Source organism: Abramis brama (assembly GCF_963993115.1).
Source record: "Abramis brama genome assembly, chromosome: 6".
Taxonomy (NCBI): domain Eukaryota; kingdom Metazoa; phylum Chordata; class Actinopteri; order Cypriniformes; family Leuciscidae; genus Abramis; species Abramis brama.
The window spans coordinates 23,970,478-23,997,026 of record NC_139968.1 but is presented as its reverse complement, the minus strand read 5'-3'; the positions used below and the strand labels follow the sequence as shown (position 1 = coordinate 23,997,026).

General features: G+C 35.2%; 1 protein-coding gene across 1 annotated transcript in view; it reads right to left on the bottom strand.

Moving 5' to 3' along the window:
- The window catches only part of lrp1ba (low density lipoprotein receptor-related protein 1Ba), a 170,999-nt gene that overhangs the window by 28,580 nt on the left and 115,870 nt on the right, over positions 1–26,549 (bottom strand). The window contains exons 54-67 of the mRNA XM_084116360.1: positions 26,056–26,178; positions 23,140–23,321; positions 22,842–23,041; positions 22,572–22,760; positions 22,312–22,460; positions 22,099–22,192; positions 20,357–20,473; positions 20,154–20,273; positions 18,298–18,417; positions 13,852–13,968; positions 7,505–7,611; positions 7,266–7,413; positions 5,375–5,484; positions 3,355–3,487 (exon numbers count right to left, since the gene is read on the bottom strand). Of these exons, the coding sequence (XP_083972486.1) occupies positions 3,355–3,487; positions 5,375–5,484; positions 7,266–7,413; positions 7,505–7,611; positions 13,852–13,968; positions 18,298–18,417; positions 20,154–20,273; positions 20,357–20,473; positions 22,099–22,192; positions 22,312–22,460; positions 22,572–22,760; positions 22,842–23,041; positions 23,140–23,321; positions 26,056–26,178 (1,909 nt within the window). The remainder of the gene's footprint in view (positions 1–3,354; positions 3,488–5,374; positions 5,485–7,265; positions 7,414–7,504; positions 7,612–13,851; positions 13,969–18,297; positions 18,418–20,153; positions 20,274–20,356; positions 20,474–22,098; positions 22,193–22,311; positions 22,461–22,571; positions 22,761–22,841; positions 23,042–23,139; positions 23,322–26,055; positions 26,179–26,549) is intronic.

Sequence of the window (26,549 nt, the reverse complement as noted above, 5' to 3'; positions counted from 1 at the left end):
CACAAGTACAATCTTTGAGCATTTTGATGGTTTTAAAATAAATATGAATTGAATCTACAATTAAATATTTAAATGAACGGGTTCACATGTAATTTTTACAGGCTGAATTTATGCCAAGAAATTCATTGGGTTTGTATCGCGAGCAGTTTGTGCATTCATATAGATTTCTATAAGATGCCTAACCATTCAATCTGTTTGTAAAGCAAACATCTAAAAGCAATTTTTTTTTTTTTTAAATAAATAAACCCCAGCTGGCATTGAGACGCTTTTAATCATCAGCAGCTGAAAAGGCACTTTGACTTCCCTTTCCAACAAGCGACAAAGCATTCTATAAACCCTGATGATGAAATTTATGGAGCCCATTTAGTCCTCAGGTACAGTGAAGCACAAGCATTATGGAGACTGTCAAAGCAAAAACATCAGCCAGGGAAAATAAGAATGATTGTATCCTATAAAATGACCTGAGATCAGTTTTTGTGTTGTTTAAAGACCTAAGTTTGGGTGTCAGCTCAGAGAGCATGTTTTATACCGGCTTAAAGAGCCTGCCAGACTAAGAGCGTTGCTTTTTTTGAAAATACATCCTGCTTTTCTCACCCTGATCCCTCTTTCTTTGTCATCAGCTCTGAGCCAGAGAGGTTTCTAGTATGTGTTTGACAGAAATGGACATTAATATCACAGAGTTTCCCTGAATAAAACACAACGCCCCGACACCGGACCAACGCAGAACGCAAGGGTGCAAATGCAAGTCTCACAAACAAGTGCACTTAAAGCTAAAGTTAAATTGGAAGTGCACATAAAAAATTCAATGATGGGGGAAAAAAACTAAAAACTGAAAAAAAAATATATATATATATATATTATATATATATATATATATATATATAGAAAATAAATAAAATAAAAAGATTATTAAATAATTATTAAATGTTTTATTTAATTATTAAAAAAAATATTAAATTTTATTAAATAAAAAGAAATAAATCAAAGAAAATATAATAAAACTGTCCTTTATATCGGCTTTTCTAATTTTATATCCTACAAAGAAAATAATCATATGATTGATAGATAGATAGAATTGAATTGTCCTTTATTTTTCAATTATGCCCAACACAATGAAAAGAACAAACAATGAAAAGACTAAAAGACTTTCACGAAAAAAACTACACCAATAAACTTATAAATAAATAAATAAACTAACAAATAAATAAAATATAAGTAAATATTTTAAAGAAAAAAAAATATAATAAAATTGTCTTTTATTTCACCCTTTGTCCTTTTTAACTTAATCATGTAATGCAATTTGTTTGCAATGTTTTGTTTGATTTAATTTTGTATGAAATAAGTAGAACAGAGACCAAACGAATGGAAAAAGCAAAAACAAAACCCATTTTTAGTGAATGTATGTTTATTTAATGCTTAATTAAGTTTCATTTAATCCAATTGAAGTAATTAAATCTATTAATTAAGTTGAACAGGGAGCAAGAGAATAACAAACGATCTTTCAAGATCTTCTCGAGCGTTAAAAGCAAACCGGCATCAGTGTCGAGACTGTGTAACGCGGAAAAGATCAAAGGCAGAAGTCAATACACATCCATTGATTCAAGGCCATCTGAAAGAAACACAAACTAGAAACCACAAAGATGTTTAGGAGACTGAAAAACAGCAAATAAATAAACATGGCGTTTAGAAGCAGGACTCTATCTTTGATGCAAACACTTCTAAAGAGCCGCAGGTGCATGACGGCTGGCGTTGTGTCTTCACAACAATATCAACAACCGCAATTTTTCAAAACACTGAAATTAGGCCTTTCATGTACTCGCTTGTCAGATATCAAGTGGCAACACGGAACCTTTCATCCTCGCCAATTTTCACAAATATTGGGGAAATGACTTCTCTCGTGAGGCTGGGGATTTTGTTCTTCCCGTGCTGCGCCGCACACGGCTCGGCTGATCCGCCGTAATGTATTCTTGAGATGAGGGACGAAAATCCCTCAAGTCTTTCATGGGTTGAAACTGATATTTAAAGGCATCGGCATAAATATGTCAGTCAGTCACACGTCTGTTCGGGCTTGTTCGGCTGAATTGGGGATTTACGGCTGATGTAAAAGTTACATTTAGTTTACTTACTATTTACGCAATACATGGCAGTCGCAGACACGTAATGCATACACAAACATATACTGTAGGTCTGTAGTAAAAATGGAAACATCAGAAATGAACACGTAGCATTTTTATTTCTTTCTTTTTTTCTTTTTTTTTGTAAATGGTAATGACTTTATTTAGGGATGTCATAGTGAATGATTGAGTGAATTAATTCATTCCTTAGGTTTAATCTGTACCAATTTATTTATATGCTTATATGTGGTACTCCATCAAATGTGTGTTCATAAAGTTACCAAAGGAATAAGGATACAGAAAAAAAAACTTTAGTTATAGCTGTGTACATCAATCAATCAATCATATTTTTTTATATTTAATTGTTTTGCACTATTTATTAAAATAAGAACATATGTAAATTAATGTTTAGTTAAAACTGTGTACACTCAAACAATTGAAAAAATATTATTATAATAAATAGTGATATTTGTTATTTTTAATCATTTTAAATAAATTATATTATTCACTGAAATGAAAATAACTATATACAAACATAATTTGACATTTAATTATTTGTTCATTTATAATGATATAATGATTTTTTTTAATTGTGTTATATAAATTGTATTTATTAAATAATTAACTAGCTGAAAGGTTAGTTATAACTGAACACTCAAAATAATTTGAAAAAGTATCATTATTATTACCATAAATAATTATATTTCTTATGTTATTTTATATAATTTATTTTTATTTATTGAACAATCAGCTAACTGATGATGATAAATGATGATGCAGATGATTTTTATAATTAGAAATAATATTTATTATTTTAATTGTATTATATAAATTATTTGTAATAAATGATTTACTAGCTGAAAGTTTAGTTATAACTGTGTGCAATAAAAATTATTTGAAAAATTATAATTAAAATAATTAATAATAATCATCATCAGCTTCCACACACTTAATTTAAGTTTGTACAACAAGACTAAAACAAGTCCATTCACACAAATAATATTTGTTGTAGTGGAAACTTAACTGAAGCAAATAAATGGATAAATAAAAACTTCTTGTTATATACTAGCTAATAACATATTAAATATAAGTTACTGAACATTATAAAACTAATACGTTTTTCCCTTCCCTCAAAAATACATCAAATAGCACTTAAGTTCAACATTTACATTCTTGATCCCGTGCAAAGCATCCTGGGAGTTGGACATGCACCGCCCACTATCAAATTTAGGAGCGTTACCCTGGTCACAGTTGTCCTCGTCACTTTGATCCAGGCAGTCGAAGACCCTGTCGCACCTCCAGCGAGCGGGAACACAGTGTGCTCGATTACGACACAGGAACTCGTCCTCCTTACACTCCAGAATGCAGTCCACCTGCTCACACACACACACACACACACACACACACACACACACACACTTTTCTCAAAGGCACAGGCTCGACTATTTCAATAACACAACTGAATGATTGGCTGAATTAAAAGGCGCGTCCTCTTTAGCAATGACCTTTGATCTTTTCCTACAGCTGAAATTGCTTTATATATATAATGCATGGAAGAAATGCGGCCTTGGCTCTCTAGGGGCCTCTGAAAAAGAGGTCTGTTTTAATGGTCCTTATTAGGACAGGCAAACTCCGTTGAACTGTTGACATTGCATTATGAGTAAGGGTGTAATTAAACCAAAGTCCCTCGAGAAAAGAGACCGTAGTCTTGAGGAAGCAGCCTGGAACCACCAAGAAACAATGGAGCAATGCTGTGCAACGTTGCATCACAGTTAAAAGGGAATTATAAGCCCTTTGTCATCAAAAATAAGCCTTTTGTCATCATTTGGATTAATTCCAAGCTACTTTTTGTTTTGTTTTTAGAACTTGGAATAGTTTTGGACCCCATTGACTTCCATTGCATTGATGAAAACCACTGAAAATGTCTCATATTTAATGTTTTAGTAAAAACCAAGCCATGCAAGTTTGGAACTTTGAGGATTTTATTTAATTTGTATTATTATTATTATTATGAATAATAATAATACTAATAATCATAATAATATGTATTATAATTATTTTTATAAAGATTATTATAATTATTATATAATTAAATATAAAACTTATATAATTATAATAAATATAATTATTATAATTACTATTATGTAGAAAATAATTAACTAATGTAAATGTTAACTATAATTGTTATTATTCAAATTAAATAAATATAATAAAAATTATAATTATTACAATTCATTATTTTATATAGATTATTATAATTATGTAATATAATATAATATATAATTAAATATACAATTATAATACATATAATTATTATTATTATGTAGAAAATAATTAACTAACTTTAAGATTGATTATAACTGTCTACAATGAAAAATTATTATTATGGTAAATAATATAAATGTAAATGTATAATTCATCGTTTTATATATATTATATTCATGTAGAAAATAATTAACTAAATTGAAGATTATTTGTAACTGTACAGTCAAAACCGTATTTATATTATTATTAATAATAATAATGAAAAATTATTATTTTTAATTGTATTACCGTATATACCCGACTATAAGACGACCCTGAATATAAGACGACCCCCCCCATTTTCCAGACTTATTTTTGGGACAAAAAGAGATTTTTGTGGAAAAAATCTGGTTTTAACAGAAAACAATTTTATTTGAAAATTGCAGTGATATCTCTCTCTCTCTCTCTCTGCGTCTCGCGCGCGCACCTCTCTCTCTCCCGCTCTGCGTCTCGCGTGCGCACCTCTCTCTCTCTCTCTCTCTCTCTCTCGCTCGCTCGCTCTGGTCTCGCATGGCAGAGAGGAGCAGCGTTTTAATTCAGTTAAACACAGATATTATGTTGCTTCTCTAATTTTACATGCAAGTATAGCCGAAATCATTTGTCTTAATGGGTCGCGTTTCAGTCACTATTTCATATTAATTTCGTTGTTCTTTCTCCCTTTCCCCCGTGATTTTGTCTATATCGCGAATATAAGACGACCCCCCATTTTTCAGCCTATTTTTAGGACAAATAGTCTTATATTCGGGTATATACGGTATATGAATTACATGTATTCATTAATTAACTGAAAGTTTAGTTTTAACAGTGTGCGCACAAAAATAATATGACAAATCTATTCAATTAATTTAAGTTTGTGCAACGAGACTTGAAAGTTTTTTGGACCCCATTGACTTCCACTGTATTGACCAACACAGCTGAAACAGTCTGTGACGATTCTGTGTGTGTACCACACTGACCTCATCAGATCCGTCCGAACAGTCGTTTTGTCCATCACAACGCTGGCTAGCCGTCACGCAGCCCCCTCCAACGCAAACATACTCGTTCTGACCACATGACGTAGGCCGAGCTGCATAGAAACACAAAAAATCTTCCAATCAAAGAATCCTCTCAAGTCCATCCTATCTATAATAAGACATGTCAATCTACATGTCCTGGGACAATACGTTCCTTGAAAGCTTCTGTATCGCACACGTGACTCTCTGCTGTGGAACGGCATAGTCTGAAATGAACTGAGCTGCAGATTCGGTCAGTAAGAGGTTGTGAGAGATTTCTGGCTGCACTTTTTGAAGTGTTTTCAGCCGCATTAATATTAATCGGAGGGTAAAATTCCCCTGACTTGCTTTGAGTCGCAGGGAAAGAGCAAAAGAAGGGGAGAGAGTGTGAGAGCTTTCTGGATGCATCTCCAGTGGTCCTTACGATCAGAATAATTCACTGCGGTTGCAGGCGTGGATGTACTCAGGTACCCTGTGCACAGCACACAGCGCTGAAATATTCACGACGAGGGCCAAGAAAGAGTGGAGGGAGACCTCAACTTAAAAAAAAAGAAGAAAAAAAAAGACACTTCAAGTCTCTTGGGGTTAAAATAACAGATGAAGTTGAGGTTTGGAAAATGCATAATTCTGAGTTCTTGAGTATTCTTGACTTCTTTAGCTTTAGATGGAAGTTTTAGAATAAATTAATGAATTAAAAAAGGAATACACACACAGACACAGTGGTGGGGTAACATTACAAGTAACGTGCGATACGTAATCAGATTACTTTTTAAAGTAACGAGTAAAAGTAACGCATTTTGTTTTGCACAACAAAATATTTGAGTTACTTTTTCAAATAAATACCGCAAGTTAATTTTAATTTGCCGTGAATTTGCATTTCTTTTAGCCTGAGGCTTGTTCATTTCACTTTTGGTGTCAAAGGACTTTCACATTTGCCAAAAATAGAACTTTTTTTTGTTATTAAAAAACAAACAAGCAAGCTCAGCCCAGGTGAGAAAATAAAGCAAAAGTAACGTAACTCAACACTATATAACACACAGTAGTCAACATTTGAGGTGGATCAAAAGCTTTCATTTTGAACAATACCCGTTCTTGTCTTAGGACAACTTTGATGAACTTTTTTGATCCACTTCAAATGTTGACTACTGTATATATAGCTCAACATGTCTGGAGGTTGTGCTTGTGTCTTAAATAGATCTGATTTTGACTTGAAAGCTCTGGGGAGGAGCGTATCTGGCTATTGATACCACAGAGGATGTGAATATTAAAAATCCATCTTGAGTAAGTGGATTTGCCATCTGTTCCTCAAGAAGACATGAAAAGGGAGATGAGAGGAAGATATTTTGCCTTTTATTTTTGGAGTGAAAGCGGTACAGGTACTGTAGATGTTCTGGTTGCACTTAAAAAAAAAAAAACATACTTCTTTCTAGCGACTTCTTATAAAATATAAACTGGGCTGGAGTATTAGCAGGTGTACGGTACTTGCACTAAGTGTACTTTAGCAGCAGATTTAGACTCAAAGGACTGACGATGAGGGAGGAACAAGCCGTTCCCTGGGACGAAAATCCTAGTGTGACATTTAAATGCGGTTCGGTAGCAGCGGATGACAAATGTGGGGTCATTTTGCTGTTAGTTTTAAGCGTTAGAGGCTTAGTGGTTATAAATGAAGGCAGCGTCACAGGGTTTGAGGTCGTGCAGAGATTTCCAGTCTCTATTGTGTAGTTGGAGAGCTGTGATTCCCTTTGGATAAAAGATGTCCTCTCGATGACATGTGATTATAGGAGCTGTCTCGGACCAGCTTTGATGGGCTCTGGATCCGTTTGCATTATTTAAGGAGCGTGTGAAAGCAGCTAACCTGTCATGGCGGTGTTGGCAGGGCTGCAGTTGGCCTCGTCCTCCCCGGTTTTGCAGTCTTCCTGTCCATCACAGAGCCATTTGACTGAGATACAGAGATGATTCAGGCACTGGAACTGATCCTCTGAGCAGTGGCTCTCACAGCCTCTCTGAAAATACGTGCAGGATGTCAGCACTTTAACAGGAATGAGATTAGCCATGTGTGTTAATGGTGTGATTGACGAATGTGGTTCTTGAAACCTCGTCAGAGTTATCGGTGCAGTCGAAGTCGCCGTCGCATCGGAAGCGTGAGGAGATGCACTCTCCATTGGCGCAGATGAAATTTTTTGAGTTACATGTCACTGGCTCTAAAAAGAGAAAGACATAAATGGATTTAGAAATTGGAGTGTGGGCTGTGCAAGCTGAATAAGCATTTGGCAGCAGTAAAACAAACAAACAAATGGCTAACAGTTTTTTCTGTTGTTATGAACACATCCAGACTTCCTTTGGTGAGATTTGGCAGGAAGCCTAAGAAATGCCAGAGAGAATGTGAAAATGAGATAGAGATAGAGAAAGTTAAAGCAAATTAAAAACAAGACAGACCGAATTGGCAAACAAACAACAGATAGAAATGGAAGACAGACATCAAAAGGAGGAAAAAGAGAAAAAGAAGTGAATAAATGCAAACAAATAAAAGGAAGACAAGACAGATAAAATGAATAAAAGACAGAAATAAAGACAAAAAGAACAAGTATAAAATGACTAAAGAAAAACAGACATACAGAACAATTAAATGAGCAAAAGAAGCAAACAAATCAATGACAGAAAAACAAAAAAAGGAAACAAAGGAAATGAACAAAAAAAAATAAGAAACAAAAAAACTAATGAAATATTAAAGATCAAAAGACAGAATAAGAAAATAAATTACAGATGAAAACAACAATTTGGAAAAAAAGGCCAAGTACAAGAAAGACGAGTGAACGACAGAAATAAAGAAAAGAAAAAGAATGAGTAACAACACACAAATTAAAATAAATAAAACTGAAAGTGAAGGAGTAAAAAAAGAAAGAATCAACAAATAAAAGATATAAAAAGTAATAAAGAAACAAATAAAAAACTAAAGATACACAGAACAAACAAACAAATGAAAAATAAAAGATACAAGAAAGTAAGAAACAAGCAAATGAAAGAACAAAAAACAGACAGAATGAACAAATGAAAGATTCATAGAAGAAAGAGAGATGAAAGATAGTCAGAATGAACAAATGAAAGATACAAAAATGAAAAACAAACTAATTAAACAAGTAAAGAAAGACAGAATTAACAAATGAAAGATACAAAAATGAAAAACAAACTAATTAAACAAGTAAAGAAAGACATAATTAACAAATGAAAGAACAAAAAAACTGACAGAATGAACAAACAAAATATACAAGAAAGAAAGAAAGAAAGAAAGAAAGAAAGAAAGAATAGGGGGAGCACAAATCTCCTCGATCACAGTAAGTGAGTGCTGCTGTGTCACTCCTCTAACTCTATTATCAGCCCTGACATCACCACTCCACAACCCAATCAGAGCCTTTATATCTCCCACTGATGTTTCTGTGCGAGGCTCCCAAGGTGAATCCAACGGAGGAAGAGAAATACAGCCTGTCTGTTTTCACTACCATTCAGCAAGTGAGCAAATACACCAGGCTGAACACACACACACACACACACACACACACACACACACACACACACACACACACACACACACACACACACACACACACACACACACACACACACACTTCAGAGCGGAAATTCATCTCTATATTAGTAGGTGACAATATTTGAGTCCTATTTTCTATCTCATCCATGCAAAAATAGACCCTGTTGTATATAAATAGACACTTTCAGGTAGATAAAACGTGAGCTTGAGTCTAACAAACACTCATCAGTAGCCCGTGTTCATTAAGATTGTTAAAAACGTCCTCTAGGGAAACACTGCACGCTGATAGTGCATGAATACATAACATGTGTGTATTAGTGTCTGTTGTGATGTATCAGCGAGGGATCTGAGAGCTTGCTCTTAATTGAAAGAGATTGAGAGACTGGTAGTGAAAGGATGAGAGAGAGGAAAAAGCTCATAAAATCTACACCTCTGACGTGACAGCTGGGAAACATTCAAGACATTGTTGATATTTGAACAACATTGCTGAGACAACAGTTGCTTTAAACTGACATTGATTTGTTACGAGTACTTTGTGTACCCTCTAAAGTTTTAAGCACAACTTCAAAGGAAAGGAAGGACAAAGGAAGGGAAGTGGAAAAGGAGGACAAAATAGGATTAAAAAGGAAAAGAAAAGGGGAAAGAGAAGAAGGACAGGAGGAAGAAGAGGAAAGAGAAAGAGAATGAAAGGAGAAGTTAAGGGTAAAAATAAAATGCAAAGTAAAAGAAAATGAAGTAAAGGAAAAACAGAGAGGAAAGGGAAAGGGAAAGGGAAAGGGAAAGGGAAGGAACAAGGAAGAAAATTAAACCAAACAAAACAAAAGGAAAAACAGGGGAAAGGAAAAGGGGAAGAATAGCAAGCAAAGAAACAGACAAACAGGCATTAAAAGACAGACAGAACTGGCAAACGAACAACAGACAGAAAAGAAAAACAGACAAAAAAAATTTTATTAGAAAGAAAGACCAAATGCTAGATATACAGACAAACTGTAAAATAAAATGAGTGAATGAACAGACAAATGAGAAAAAAAGATCAGAGATATTAAAACACAGATGACAAACAAACAAAAGACAGATAAGGAATGAAAAACAAACAAAGAACAAGTGAATGAATGAACAAACAAAAGAAAGATAGAATGAATAAAATACAGAAATAAAGAAAGAACATGCATGAATTACCTATGAACTAAAAAAAACGTACAGAACAAACAAATAAGCAAAGCAAATGAATGAAAGAAAAAAAACATGAACAATGAATGGAAAAATAAAAAAGGAGGATAAAAATGAACAAATGAAACTATGAAAGATAGACAGAGAGAAAATGAAGTACAAAGAAAGAAAGAAAGAAAGAAAGAAAGAAAGAAAGAAAGAAAGAAAGAAAGAAGAGGAAAAAGCAAGGAAATGAGAAAGTAAAGGAAGTAATGGAAAAACAGATGGGAAACAAGAGAGGAAGAGAATGATTTGACGGAAAAGGAAGGTGAAAGAATAGAGATTGGAAAAGAAAAGGGAAGGAGGATGGAAGAAAATGTAAAATAAAAGTAAAACTAAAAAGAAAGGAAATGTAAAGTAAAATGCAGTAAAGGAAATGTAAAGTAAAATGGCGTAAAGGAAAAACAGATTGGAAAAGGAAGGGGAAAAGGATGATCACTAGGAAAAGGAAGGGGAATGGGAAGGGAAAGGGAAAATGTAAAAAAACGAAAAGTAAAAAAAGAAAGAAAAGGAAGTAAAAGGTAAAACAGAAGAGGAAGAACAGCACCAGGAAGTTAAGGTGGAACAGCAAGGGAAAAGGAAAGGGAAGCAGTATCAATGAGGTGGCAATCATGCCCATGTTTTCAGGAACGAGTGTGACTTACATCATCAAACTTTGAAGAAATGATGGCAGAGGCTCAGTAATCTAGTAAATGAATGGACAGAGCTCACGCCCAAACACGGAGAAAAAACAAACCACAGCGATGGCAAACAAACATTGCTGTTTATCACGGGAGCCGACGCCGGGAGCAACCATTAAAAACAAATTGCAGATCAGGGTGAGAGATCGATTCTGCCATTCAGTGGGACACTTCCTCCGCTAAACTGTCAATCAACGTCACAGAGCTGACAAAAACATACAGCTGCACTCCAGTGGACGCTAGTTAGCAACGTACCAAGAGGACAAGAAAAATACCTGTCTGCATTTCAGGAAAATTGATATAATCACTACCTCGGCCGACACGTAAACTTCCACAGCAATCAACAGGCAATCTCATTCTCTCACACTCGCGCTTGAAAGTGCGAGGCAAGAGGCTTGAGACGCGGTCGAAGTGTGATGAGATCCACTGGGCTTCAGGAGCTCTTTGACTAGTGGAGTATTGTTCTGTGTCTACATAATGACCCAGACATCAGGGAATGAAATAGGGAATAAACATGGAGATTTGAGACAACAGTCACACACACACATACACTCAAGAGCGCAATGATGAAGCACATTTGGACACTGTTTGAAACTCATGTACTAAATAAAATGATGACTCACACACTGCCACACACAGACACATCACCCTAGCTTATAAGTCTCTCTCTGAAGACCCAGCATCTATGTGACACACACTGCGGAGCGTGATATGAATCCAATTTTGTTGTTTTCAGAAACCCTGCTGTGTAGTACAGTATGTCTAGTTGCCAAGCGTGATAAGAGGAATATGTGAAAGCTGCATGTATTTAAATGTCAAAGCACTCAGATGTCAAAGACGACACGCAGATTGTGGCATGATCGCTGCATTAAACTGAACTATAGTAAACATAACAGCACAATGAAGTAAGCAAAACTAAACTAAACATCTAAACAACACACAACCAAACAAAACAGCACAACAAAGCAAATCTAAACTACACAGAACAATGAAACAAAATAAAAACACAATGTAACTAAATTAGGCGAAAAAATTCAAAACACCAACTAAAATAACAACATAGCACAATCTAAACAGCACAAATAAACTTAACACTGCATAACAAAAAACGGCAAACCAGTGAAACTAAACACAGCACAACGAAACTAAACAAAACCGTGAAACTAAACAACAGCACACCAAACTTAAACTAAACAACGAAGCGGTGAAACTAAACACAGCACAACAAATCTAAACTAAACAACAAAATAAACTAAACAACAGCACAACAAATCTAAACTAAACAACAAAACAAACTAAACAACAGCACAACAAATCTAAACTAAACAACAAAACAAACTAAACACAGCACAACAAAACTAAACTAAACAACAAAACAAACTAAACAACAGCACAACAAATCTAAACTAAACAACAAAACCGTGAAACTAAACAACACAGCACAACAAAACTAAACTAAACTAAACAACAAAACAAACTAAACAACAGCACAACAAATCTAAACTAAACAACAAAACAAACTAAACACAGCACAACAAATCTAAACTAAACAACGAAACAAACTAAACACAGCACAACAAAACTAAACTAAACAACAAAACCGTGAAAATAAACAACACAGCACAACAAATCTAAACTAAACAACAAAACAAACTAAACACAGCACAACAAAACTAAACTAAACAACAAAACCGTGAAAATAAACAACACAGCACAACAAAACTAAACTAAACAACAAAACCGTGAAAATAAACAACACAGCACAACAAATCTAAACTAAACAACAAAACAAACTAAACACAGCACAACAAAACTAAACTAAACAACGAAACAGTGAAACTAAACACACAGCACAACAAAACTAAACTAAACAACAAAACAAACAAAACAACAGCACAACAAATCTAATCTGAACAACAAAACAAACTAAACAACAGCACAACAAAACTAAACTAAACAACAAAACCGTGAAAATAAACAACACAGTACAACAAAACTAAACTAAACAACAAAACCGTGAAACTAAACAACACAGCACAACAAATCTAAACTAAACAACGAAACAGTGAAACTAAACAACACAGCACAACAAATCTAAACTAAACAACACAGCACAACAAATCTAAACTAAACAACAAAACCGTGAAACTAAACACAGCACAACAAAACTAAACTAAACAACAAAACAAACTAAACACAGCACAACAAAACTAAACTAAACAATGAAACAGTGAAACTAAACACACACAGCACAACAAAACTAAACTAAACAACAAAACAAACTAAACAACAGCACAACAAATCTAAACTGAACAACAAAACAAACTAAACAACAGCACAACAAATCTAAACTGAACAACAAAACAAACTAAACAACAGCACAACAAATCTAAACTGAACAACAAAACTAACTAAACAACAGCACAACAAAACTAAACTAAACAACAAAACCGTGAAACTAAACAGCACAACAAAACTAAACAAGACAACGAAACAGTGAAACTAAACACAGCACAACACAACAAAACTATACAACAAAAACTAAACACAGCACAACAAAACAAAACTAAACAGTGAAACTTAACACGGTACAACAAAACAGCGAAACTAAACAACAAAACAGTGAAACTAAACAACAGCACAACAAAACTAAAACGCAAAAAGTGAACTAAACAACAGCACAACGAAACAGTGAAACTAAACAACAGAACAACAAATGAAACTAAACACAAAACAAAGAAACTAAACTATAAAACATAACAAAACAACAAAACTAAATAAGACAACAATTCAACAAAACAATGAAACTAAACTAAACAATACACATCACAGCACAATTACACTTAACAAAACACACCAGCAAAACAAAATACAAACAATATTTGTATGAACTGCTTTCTTTAGTTTTCCTAATGTTTTTGAAGTTCTAGACAGCATCATCTGCAGAGGAAGTGTTTGTTAAACTATTCACAGCTTAACTTTGAAAAAGTTAAATGAGAAGCACGTACTGCAGTTCTCCTCGTCTGAATTGTCGCTGCAGTCGCTCTGGCCGTCACACCTCCAGTGGTCCGGTATACAGTTGTTGTCCTTGCAGCGAAATTCATGCGGCCCGCATGTCTTCTCATCTGGATACGCAAACAAACAAACAGTCCATTTGAATTTCCTCCTTAATATTACTATGTAAAATAAATAGGGATCCTGAACTAGCTTAGATAAACTAAACTATAATGTTTTACTTTAAAAAAAAAATTCCCCCCACAATATTCAGACTGTAAAACACTTAAATTTAATTAATTTTAATTAAATTTAATTAATATTTCATAGAAAATGAGGATTTTTGTGATGGTGATGGTTTTCAGCTTATCACATAGATTGGTATATCAATATTTTATTAGTAAATGTTTACTAACGTTTAATGTTTTTCCGGCAATCTGCCAGGTTTTTAACATAAATTTAACACTATCCCCCCCTCCCCCCTCCCCCCTCCCCTAGGATCTCACAAGGCTGAATCAAAAGCACAATGGTGTAAATCAAATCTTCCGTTTTCTAAAATAATCAACATGCTAATCCGAGCTCGTTTGAGGACAGGAAATCAGGAATGCAATTTCCCCTCATCTGAATGTCGGCGACGACTAATCCAACTATCTTGAGAGATGATGAGAACATAATGCATGATTAATTGACAATCACAATGCTGTGTTTGAGTGCTAATTCCCGATTTAAAATGACATTAAGAGAATTTTAATTTGACAAGAACACTGCTGGAATATTAAGATATGTCCCCAATATAGCTTTAGGTCTCAAATCACCTTCAGGTTGGTAAAATTAGAGAGATTTGCTCATTATAACTAAATAGAGAATGATTATACCAATATATGTTTTATGAATTCATTGTTTGGCTAATTAGATTGCGCCGACGTGCTGCCAACGTGAGGCAGATCATGGTGAATAATTCAAAATAAATAAATAGGATCATGCTGTGATGTGAGAAGCCACATCCAACAAAATAAGAGCGGTGTTCAATACGTCAGAGCGAGGCAGCATGCTGAATGTTTCATGAGAGCTCAGTCCAATGATCCATTCTTCTGAAACAACATTAATCTTTAGTTGTGACACAGGAAAACACATCCAACCAGCTCTCAGCCATTCAAGCCAGAGCAACCAATGAGAGCATGCAGTAATGTACTGGAACACAATGATGAAAAAAAAAAAAAAAAAAAAAACTCTTCTGATTACAAACCTACTACAATAAACTAATGCAAAACTAAATAATAAAAACAAGTTTTTGAATTAGGACAAAAAACTAAATTATTTGTAGTATCATGTACTAAATTAAGTATTTATGCATGTATTATGTAATATGCATTTTTCAATGACCAATGCTAATAGCAGTAATTAGAGAGAATGTGATAAAAAAAATACTGATATTATATTTTGTATTATATTGTAGTATATGCTAAAATTTAATTACATTTATATTAGACTTTTTTTTTTTATTAGAACAATCAAATATATTATATGTTTTACTACTACTACTACTACTACTACTACTACTAATAAAAATCATTAACGTGAATTAATTATTATTATTATTATTACAGCTACTACTACTATAATAATAATAATAATAATTGTATTAAATATTTATAAATGACTGATGCTAAAACCATTTTGTATCATTTTTACATTTTAGTATAGGCTAAAACCTAAAAGATTAATAAAATGTATATTTCTTAAAAACCCAAAAGGTACAAAATCCAAAATTATACTAAAAAATTACTGAAAAATAAAACTATAATACAATGTATTAATAATTAATATTTAACAATAATATCATATTTACATAATTTGTCTGATTACTTTAATAATTATTTAATAATATAAAAATTAATTTCAATATTTCAATTCATTATTTTAATTACTATGCGAAATTACGAAAAAAAAAAAAAAAAAACTATCTCAAGAGCCCTGGATTCTAATCAAGAAAATCCATTTCCAATGTCGATGTCCATTAAAAGTCCTGTTCCCCCTTCCATCTCAGTCAACCTATCAATACGCCCTATTGATGTCTTCTTTGAATCTCATGCATTCCCCCGTGAATGCTTTTCATCTTAATATCTTGTTAGGAAATGACTTGTTTTCAATGAGATGTAAGTAAGTTATTGATTATTTAGAAGATGAAGCTCCACTCAGCTTATAGACATTCAGCGCTTAGAAAAGATCCTCATGTTTAAAGATCAATACAGTATTATGCTGGGTAAATGTGAATGTTCCATTATATCCTCTCAATGATATAAGTGCACAAGTGTGTTGAGTACCTAGGGAAATACATCTTCCAGAATAACAACATCGTCCAAGATTTAATTCCGTAGGATTTCCGTACGTTATTCCAGCACACACGGAGAAGCAATCATCGTTACAGAAGAAAATAACCTCTTTGAGGACTAAAGCCTTTTGAGGATTATTCTTAAATAAAAATAAATAAATAAATAATATATTGTAATGTTAAAGTATACAGTTATAACAAAATTAAATGATGATTAAAATAATTATTTTAATTAAAAACTTTATGACAGGAAAAACAAATAAATAAAAAAACTAGTTAATATATATATATATATATATATATATATATATACAATTTTGCAGTGCATTTTCGTCTCATTGTACCCTACCAGGCAGCTTTATGTCTAATAAATCATTTAAATGTATATTTTGGTGACTAAGAAAGCTTTGATATGCTTTAAAGAAGAATTCTGCAGTGGAAAACTTTCTTGAAAGTCCCAAAAGGCAAAATCACAAACTTCAGCTAATATTCTTCTTGCGGTGCACTAAACGTTCCCTGTAATGAAAGCCAGAGTGTTCCCTTGGAGAGGTAAATGGTAAGAATCAGTGCTGGACACAAAATGGACAGCACTTATGAAAAGTGTTTCAGATTGATATAAAGTTAAAACGATTTACAAGTCAATTTGTCACGGCAAAATGCCACATACTGTACTTGCCGTTACAAACCTGAATTGAGAGACGTTACTAGCAATAACATGAAGACAAAATAAATTGCCACAAAATAATGAAAATATATATAAAACATATTTTCATTATTTTATTGAAGTAATTAGATTTGAAATATGATAGTTATACTATTTTATTGACTATATTAATAGACTATATTATTGACTATTTATTAACTATATTAATTACAAACTAAAAAAAATATTACACAATATTTATGTGTGGCATGTATTTTTATGTTTATTAAAGTATCATATCATTAGTTTATGAAGACTTTTTGTATTATTTTTCTTTATTCATTTTCATAATAATTTCATAATGTATTTTATGAGTCAGAGTCAGTTGTACATGTGTGTTGATTAGAGATATGGGAGAGTTATATATTTTGCTAGAGGTATGTGTGCAATGTAACGTTCACTGAGCAGAGATGTTCCACTGATGATGATGCATCAAATGTGTACAGTTGGTTGTTCTCTACAAGGAAATGAATGTTTAAACTGATGCAAATGTACCACAAATACTCAGAAGGATAGTTTCTTAATATGGAAAGTAGATTGTACCATGTGTATTTTTAAACATAAGCAACATGTTTTTCTACCTTACAAGGAAGTAGTAAGTCCCAGAGTGGTGTATATAAGCTCAGTCTTTACTATACTGACTCAGAAACATCGAGGCATGACAGGGTGAGAGGAAGGAGAAACATAGAGATGAGGGTGTGAGGAAAGAGAAACACCAAGAAACCATTTACAGCTGGCATGATAGAGAAATGGGGAACAGAGAAATCTGGAATGAAGACCACCTCTCATGTAGCCTTATTCTTATATGCATGTTTCTCTCTGTCTGACATGGGGAAATAATAAATAATGGGGAAAAGCATGAGTTTCAAATCTACAGTTTAGCACTATGCATCAAGTTAAAGTTGATACTTCTCAAGGAGCAACATCCAATCAATGAACCTTTTCCCCAGAACAATACACTTTGTCTACAAGCCAAAGAGAATCCAGTTCTTATTACAGAAGAACATTGCTCTTTAAAAAGTGAGGAAAACCAAAGAATCTGCATAATTATGGTACACTAAATGTTCCATTCTGGGCCCAATGGAGAAGGCTAATCGGTTAGCTGCTCATAAAGCAAACACAATGCAACCTGACAACCCTCGCCCTGAGAACACATTAGCGCTTGGTTGGACAGTTTCGGCAAAACGTCTCTTAGCGCACTAGCTTATCCACAAAACCTCAAGATTAGGAGTAAGAACTCCAAGAACTCTGTTATGAAAGCTATCTTTATTCATCTGAGTCAGCCCTCTGGGTAAACAGTCGGTGCAAAATTAAAGCAAATGGAATGTTTTAGGAGTTTTGACTTGCAGAAAATTGCACTGCATTTTAACGAGGATATTTCTGGACGTGATGATGAGCGTGAGGTAATGACGTCGACGGACTCACCGCAGTTGGCCTCGTCCGAGCCGTCGGCGCAGTCGGGGTCCTCGTCGCACACCCACAGCTTGGAGATGCAGTGCATTGTGGTCTTGCATTGAAACTGGGACGGCGAGCAAGTGTTCTCGGCTGGAGAAATAAGGACATCATGTGATCAAAACTTTGAGAAGATAAACCACAGAATAATCTCAAGTGTTTTATGCGTATTCGAAAGTTGCTGAGCTTTATTCTACTCTACACTTTTTGAAACACCAGGAGGGAGTAGAGCCATAAAGAATCAGTAACAGACTGCAGAATGCGGTCCTTTAATCTCCCCACAACACCTCAGAAATAAACTCATGGATAGTTCGTAATAGCAGGAACATTGCTCGCAGCAGGTGGTTTGAAGTCCGACAGTGATTGTCTAGCAATTGATTGTATATAAGGAGGTGAATTTGCACACAAGTGCTGCTTTGATGGCTGTAGTGGTGGAGCTTTAAATGAGAGGAATTAAGAGTAAGGATTTCTTATAGAGGGTTTTTGGTGCTGACTGTTAATATGGTAAAACACAACGCTCCTTGAGAAGTTAGTGGTGCTTGTAACTTTATCGTGTTTTTTTTTCTTTTTAATTACATGATGATATATCGCTACATGAACATGGCCATTATTTTCTACATAATGCATGTTCTTGCTTGCTTTCTTTTGAATTTGAATTTAAATTATGGCTCAAATATAAAACATATCCCTGGAGAGTTTTTGTAAGGTTCACCTGGATTCATTTCTGAACATTTTAAACATTGCAAAGCACGATTAATTCATAATAAAACAAGTCAAACAAGATTGTGCCCAGGTGGTCTAACTAACCACAGTTTCTTTCCCCTCACATCTCTGTTTTCAGAGCGCTAAGCTGAGCCTAGATCCGGCATTCCCGGCGGTACAAGCGGCAATCCTGACCCACAGCGCTCTCCCTCCTCGGAGGGGGGAGGTCTAAAGCCGGCCTCTAATGCCATGCTCCATATGCGATTATCCCTGTTAAACCCTCCCTCTGTTTGGCTAATCAGTGCCCTGGGCTGAGCTCAGCTCCCCTGGATCCAAGACACTGTCAGACCCCCTCAAAAGCCTCTTAGAGTTCTGGGGACCCTCCAGGCTTCGTCCCATGCAATGCTGTTAATGATTTTCCTCGTTTTTAACTTCTATCTTTCTGATTCTCTCTCGGAGAAGACAGACAGCTTCTCTTCTTCGCTCCCCCATAAGGGGCGTACCAGAGCCGGGCGTCTTATCAAAACCCAGCCAGATGCTCGACTCCAGGGAGGAGTGAGAAATTAGGCCCCTGCTGTGGCTTCAAATGAAGGATTCTGATCTGAGCGAGAGTATTAACTTCTGCCAGTCTCCTTCTTCTCTACTGCCACCTAAAATAAGACTTGCATTTGGACAAGGATTCGATCACCATCGTAGAAAGTAACGATTACTCCTGCTTGATTTCTGAAAGTGACACAAGATAGCTTCTAAGCTTCCTGGTTAGCAAGGCTACATTGCTTTCTCTTTACTCATTTCACTCCTTTCTTCTTGCTGTCAGAGCTGTCCTACATTTCCTTCAAGTAATTGCATCTAAAGCGCTCTGCCGGAAAGTAATCAGAAAGCAAAATAAAACTTTCGGCAAGGTTTACCAGGCTCATAAACTGATTTAAACTTTTCAAACATTTTGTTGAATCTGAGTTTGACCTTCACAGGCCAATAAATACATTCTGAGGACATACAGAAAGAGATTTGAAGCGAAATCTAGCTTTGCTGAGGTTTTTTAAGGAACAAGCGAAAATGCAAACACGGTCACGGTCGGTCCACTTCAAACCTGAAAGAGAGAAAGAAGGAGTCCTATTGTCTCTTACGGCAATCAGTTTCATCTTCACCATCTCCACAGTCGTCTTGTCCGTTACAGCGCAGGTTTATAGGGATGCACTTCTGTCTCTGAGTGCACTTAAACTGGCCAGACAGGCAGATATAGGAGTCTGAAAGCATATGCAAACAATCTTTGTACATCATACGGCATTATGCTTGGTCTCCATTTATCCATCCATCAATCTATAATTACCACAGTTGGCTTCATCTGAGTTGTCTCCGCAGTCATTCTCTCCATCACAAATGAAGGGAGGGAGGGCGCACAAACCCGTTCCGCACTGGAACCTTCCGGGTTGGCATTTAAATTCCGCTGCGAGCAAAAGAAACGACAAATGAATAAACAAACAAACAAAAGAAAGGTTGAAAGAAAAAAAATGTTGAAAGAAAGGTTGAAAGAAAGGAAAATAATGAACAAACAAATGTAATGAAGAAAGAACACATAATGACTGAATGAACAAACAAATTAAAAGAAAGATGAAATGGAGAGAAGAAAGATGGACAGAAGAATAAAACAAAGAATAAGTGAATGAATGGGTAAATACACAAAAGAAAGAAAGAAAGAAAGAAAGAAAGAAAGAAGGAAAGAAATATAAACAATAAACAAGCAAACAAAAAAGAAAGAGAGGGTAAAAAAAATAAATGAAAGAAAGACAGACAGAAAAGGTAAGACAAAAAAAATTAAACAAATAAAAGTTTAAAATGAAAGACAGAAAGACAAACAAACAAAACTAAGACTACATGAAATGAAGACAAAGGTTGAAAGATAACGAACAAAGAACACAGATCGAGTAAATGAACAAACAAACAAAAAAAATTCTGAACAAACAAGCGAATAAATAAGTAAATAAACAAATGACACAGACAAACATAAATATTCAAAGACATACAAACAGAATGAACAAATAAACAAAAAAGCAAAGAGTGAGCAAACAAACAAACAGAACAATTGAAAGACAGCAAAACAGGGAATGAACGAATGAACAGACAAACAAACAGAACAAAGTAATAACAAAGAACAAGTGAATAAACAAGTAAATGATCAACCGCTCAGCTAAATGAGCGAAACAAAGTTGAAAGACAGAGATAAAACAGACAAAAAGCCAGACACATTGTACAGAAATAATTTTTTCTCCTGGAACACATGCAAATGTCTTTTGTTTGATCTCTATAACATCTCAATATGCAATAAACTGATAGTTGAGATACCAACTTCTTTACGACCTAATCCATTTCTGCAGCTCTTCGCAGTAAATTAGACAATTCATCTCTCAATCAAAGAAGCCCTGCTAAATTACAAATGACTCACTCAATGGGATATGCAATACACTTGAATATAACCTTGATGACAGACTAATCTTTATTCAAAAATAATCGCTCCATGAACCGGCAGTGAAAATTACAGGAATAAGTGGTGACAAAAAGATGTTCCTGTTCTCAACTCATGAAAGAAATGCCTTAAGTGTCTAAAGGATTTCTTTCTTTCAGCTGAATTTAAAGAAATGGTGGTTGATGGAGTCACTTAAAGATTCACATTTTCCTTTCTGTTAACAATCTCAACCTTGAGAGCTTTTCTCGCTGTCTACTACCAACAAAGAAGCAAATCAGAACCGATTCCAGCAGAATGCAATGTTAGCATGTTGTTAAGATAACGCAACATTAATACACTGTAAAACAGTGTACATTGAACATTATTGAATGAAATACATGATTAGCATGTCTTATGCCTAGCTTGCAAAAATGTCTTTAGTCTGAAAATGCCTTGCGAGGTAGTGTACATACAAGTAATATAAACCTCCCCAACTATCCCTTAAAAGGCTCTCTAGGTAGGCAGCTTGCTAGATTGTGAGTTGTAACGACACTACAATGTGTTATAATGACGTATTTTTCACTGGTATTTCTCAGTTTTGCTGTTTGCCAACAAGTTTGGTTACTTACGGCAATCTGCCGGCTCGTCGGATCCGTCTCCGCAGTCGTCCACTGTGTCGCATTTCCACCAGAAGGGAATGCACTCATCCGTACCACAGCGGAACTACACACATAGAGAAATAATCTTTTGAACAACTAACAACTATCGAGTAGCACACTGGATATAATTGGTAGTTGAGCTACAGTGAAATTCAGGCTCCTGAAGTAATTAGTAAGTCACACCTGGCTAGCGGTGCAGTTAGACAGACAGGTTTTGTTGTCGTTTGCCAGGTAGAAGTGTGTAGGGCAGGCACACTTGTATCCCCCACCAGGGGAAAGGAGGCATAGGTGACTGCACCCTCCATTAGTCACCTGACACTGATGCTTTGGCACTGAGGACAAACAACAAACAATAAAAAAACAAGCCCAAAACAACATGAAAGTCCTGACTCTAAGCCCTGAAGACTTATCCAAGCTGACAGAAGAGCTTCTCGCTGTAATACCGTCAGGCTGTCGGAGTGGATGGTAGACTTTAATGTCTCGAATGGTCTGCCAGGAGCTGAGGAGTTCAGTATATTGGCCGCCGGACGTCTTGTGAGAGCGGCTGAGGGTTTTCGACTTCTGGTCGCTCCAGTAGATGAAGTCCTCAAACAATGCGAGACCGGTTACGCCACCTGTGTCCTTGATGGGGACTGGAAATTGGAATTAAGAGAATCTTAACGAGGACAATTCGAGACAAGACGAGATTTGATACGAGACGAGGCAACGCTTACCTTTGTGTCTTTTTGTCCCATCCATATTCGAAAATAAGATATGGTTCTCATCAGCCCAGTAGATCCTTTTGTTGATGTGGTCAATGGTCAAGGCTGAGGGAGCACGTATTTCTGTATCAATTATGACACGTGGCTTGTTGCCGTCCATCCCGATCCGTCCGATTTGGGACTGCTCGCAGCAGTCGATCCAGAACACATATCTAAGGCCCCATGGGAATAAATGTGGCTTTAAAAGGTGCAATGCTTCTTAAAGGTATTGTGGGATTGCGGATCATAAGCAATATTAAGCATCATTTACCCCGTCAGAGAGTCGAGAGCCAGAGCGGTTGGATTTCTCAATCCTGACCTCAGGAGTACGGTCGGGTAGAGTCCATTAGCTTTCGCCACCTCTAGGGTCTTTCTCTCGCCGTCACACCAGTACAAGTTCTTGCCTATCCAGTCGACAGCGAGAGCACTAGGGACTGAAGTCCTGTGAACCACCTGAGAAAACACCAGTCAAGCACAGTTGGTCTCTTTTGGCTGGTTATTCTCATGGATTTATCCACAGCTAGCACCGAAGGGAACAAACGCTTCCTGGAAGGAAAGCTCAGAATGGCAAGTGTGAGATGCAGCTGTGCACTGTATTTTGCTCGCTGACGTATAGTCTTATAAAAGTAAGTAGAATCAAGAAGAGTAGTAGAATTCAAATGCTACTATTTAACAGAATAAAGGAAAACAAACAAAAAACAAACATAAATTTGTGTCATAATCCCAATTCTGGCACTCACTTGCTAAGAATGGCAGTTAGCCAGCACATTAGCCAGCGTTCGACTGCAACAACAACAGCATTCAATAAAGACATAAACATTGGATAAAATGTAGTCTATGTTTTCTCGAACAAAACAAATAAAAGTCAACGTTGCTTATTATCAGCAGGCTACATAACTTCTCATTAACGGCACTTCAAACTCCCAGAAAATGACGAGAAAAGTTCCAAAATGAAGAAGTTTTACACGAAAAAAAAATGCTCTTCACATCATTTCACTTCTCATACTGATCACAGAAACTGCCTGTTTGGCATAAACAATACTCTTCCCAGCTGGCAGACAATCCCGTGCTTTTAATCATTTTCGCTCTTGGTTGCTGGTGCCCCCTGCCTAGCGCTTTAAGAGTAAGAGTAACATTCGGCAAGCTGATGAACATTAGAGATGAACATTAAAGACATTTTGCCTCAGACTGGGTTGTACCATCAGCGCTAATTAAAACTAGCCTAGCCGTGATGAATTTTGACATCACAGGTTTTCTTGATGCTGTGCTCATCAGGAAAACTAGCATCTTCAGGTGAATGTTAGGAATACACCACAGTGTGAAAGTGGATATAATTTTGAACTGGGAAAGCAACAAATAGCAACAAGATTGATGAATTCAATTATGTGAAGTCAATTATTTGCACCTGCTCTCTATGATGTTTTAGCACCAGATTCTAAGTCACATTTATCATCTGAAACATTCTGCGACTTGTATTCCAAAGACTTATGTAATGCAATTAATGGTAAGCATTTGTGCTGAGTGAAAGAGGTACATGAGCCCAAGTTCATTTGGATAGCGCATCTCCCAGACTCCCACACGCCGGTAGTTTCAGTTTCGATTTAAATAAATTTGTCTGGGCTTGCCGTAAATAGTAAAAGTTGTTTATAATGAATGTCACTATAATTTCTGTTTGTTTTATACTTACATTTTTCATTTAAATTTAAAGAATTTGTTGTGGAGTGAGGTGAATGAAGATACATGTTTACACGGTTTATAAACATTTTGTTTTATTTACTGGTATTTATCATTATTTAGGAATGTATTAAAAAAAAAAAAAAAAAAAATGTGACTCGGAGCTTATAGTCACTTATTTTCCAAAAAATGTGGTATGCAAATCAGGTAATGACGCAAACATGCCCCAAAAAAATTAGTTTGCATGGCACAATTCTCATAATTTACATAACATTTAAGCTTAATTAAAATAAAAAAGCAGACATGATTGCTTAAAAATACTCACAGCGCTGATATCAAACTAATCTTATTAAAAATCATTGGCTGGGTCCGAAATTGCATTCTTTCTTTTGAGTAGGTTCATATTTTGAATAAGTAATTCATAACCGCTTAAAAGTATTTTGCTGTCATTATCATGTGACCTACCAGCATCAGTTGCGTCACTTTGCTTCCATTCATCCTCTCCCGTGGCATGATGGGAAAGTAAAGTGTCCATCAAATGCACACTTCAGAATCTCGCTGGAAGTAGTAGGTCATCAGGGTGCTTTTTGCCTACACTTTTATGAGTACTGTGAATTCGGAAATGTACTACTTTTGTCACATACTGTTTTTGGACTACTATATAGTAAGGAAGTAAGCGATTTAAGATGAAACCATTAATGTGAAGAATTTTCAAAAAAACTAACAAAAGAATTCCAAACACATTTACATACATTCAAAGCATTTGCAAAGAGCTTTTTTTTTTTTTTTTTTACCAAGCAATGCAAACTACCCCAGCAATGTCATTGAATCACTCTCTAAATCTTTTGTTTTATATATTTATCATATTCTTTTCATCAATGTCCTATGAAAAAAAGCCCCATTATCTATGGATTCATTTTGCCTTTAACTCTAACATTGAGAGTGGCTTTTATCACCTAACTTCATTGCCTTCGCAGAAGGTCTCTCTCTCTCTCTCTTTTCTCTCTGTACTATAGCAAACGATCATAAATCAGTTCAAGATCCAAAGTTCAATCAAGCTTAATGAGCCATTATGGCTCGATATTAAACATAACGAGCTCTGGCGGCCCAGCAGGGCAAGGCTGGCACACTATGCCCGTTTTCTGCCCTGAGTAATATACACAAGGGCATTGATGAAGTGAAGTGAGTAGACATACAGCCTCACACATACACACACATTGGACTGTCTGTCATTGCAAACCTGGCTCATTTCATACCAGAAATACCAGTTATTCTTAGAAAGGGGGGAAAAAAATCAAATAAGCTTTTATTTATTTGTTGGAGTAATGCGAAAGTGTCTGCTTTTTCCCTATTGGAATCCATCAATTACACAATATAAATTGCCCCCGTAAAGAGGTGACGTGAATCAAATTTACCCAGGGGCAGAGGGTATTTGCATATGTCAATCTGGGCAATTCTGGGTGATTTCAAGAGTAAATTTAGCACAAACACACACACATTCTCATGGATGTACCTTGAGGTCACTTCCATTCAGGCGCATTCTGTTTATTCGGCGTCCGCTGGGTCTGCTAGTGTCAATCCAATAGATCAACTCTTTCCTGTAGTCAAAGTCTAGAGAGATGACATTACTGAGTCCCTGCAGAGAGAGAAAGACAAAGAGAGAGAGACAGTCAGAGTGTGAGATTGACATATGGGATTTAAAGAGAGACTCAGTAAGGGGATAAAAAAATATTTTGAATAGTGGATACATTCTCACTTTGCACTTCACCTGAAGAATAATATTGAAATAGTGAGATCCAGGCCATCTGTCTTTAATAAAAACTTTAAAATATAAATATTAGATGAAAAACTAAAACTTAAAAAATGAAAATTGACAACTACAGTAACTGAAGGAAAATAAGTCGAAGTACTAAATATAGACTAAAGAGCTATATAAGACCAAATATAAATATTTTAAAAATGAAAACTAACAAAAAAGCACATAAAATTACTAAAACTTAAACTGGA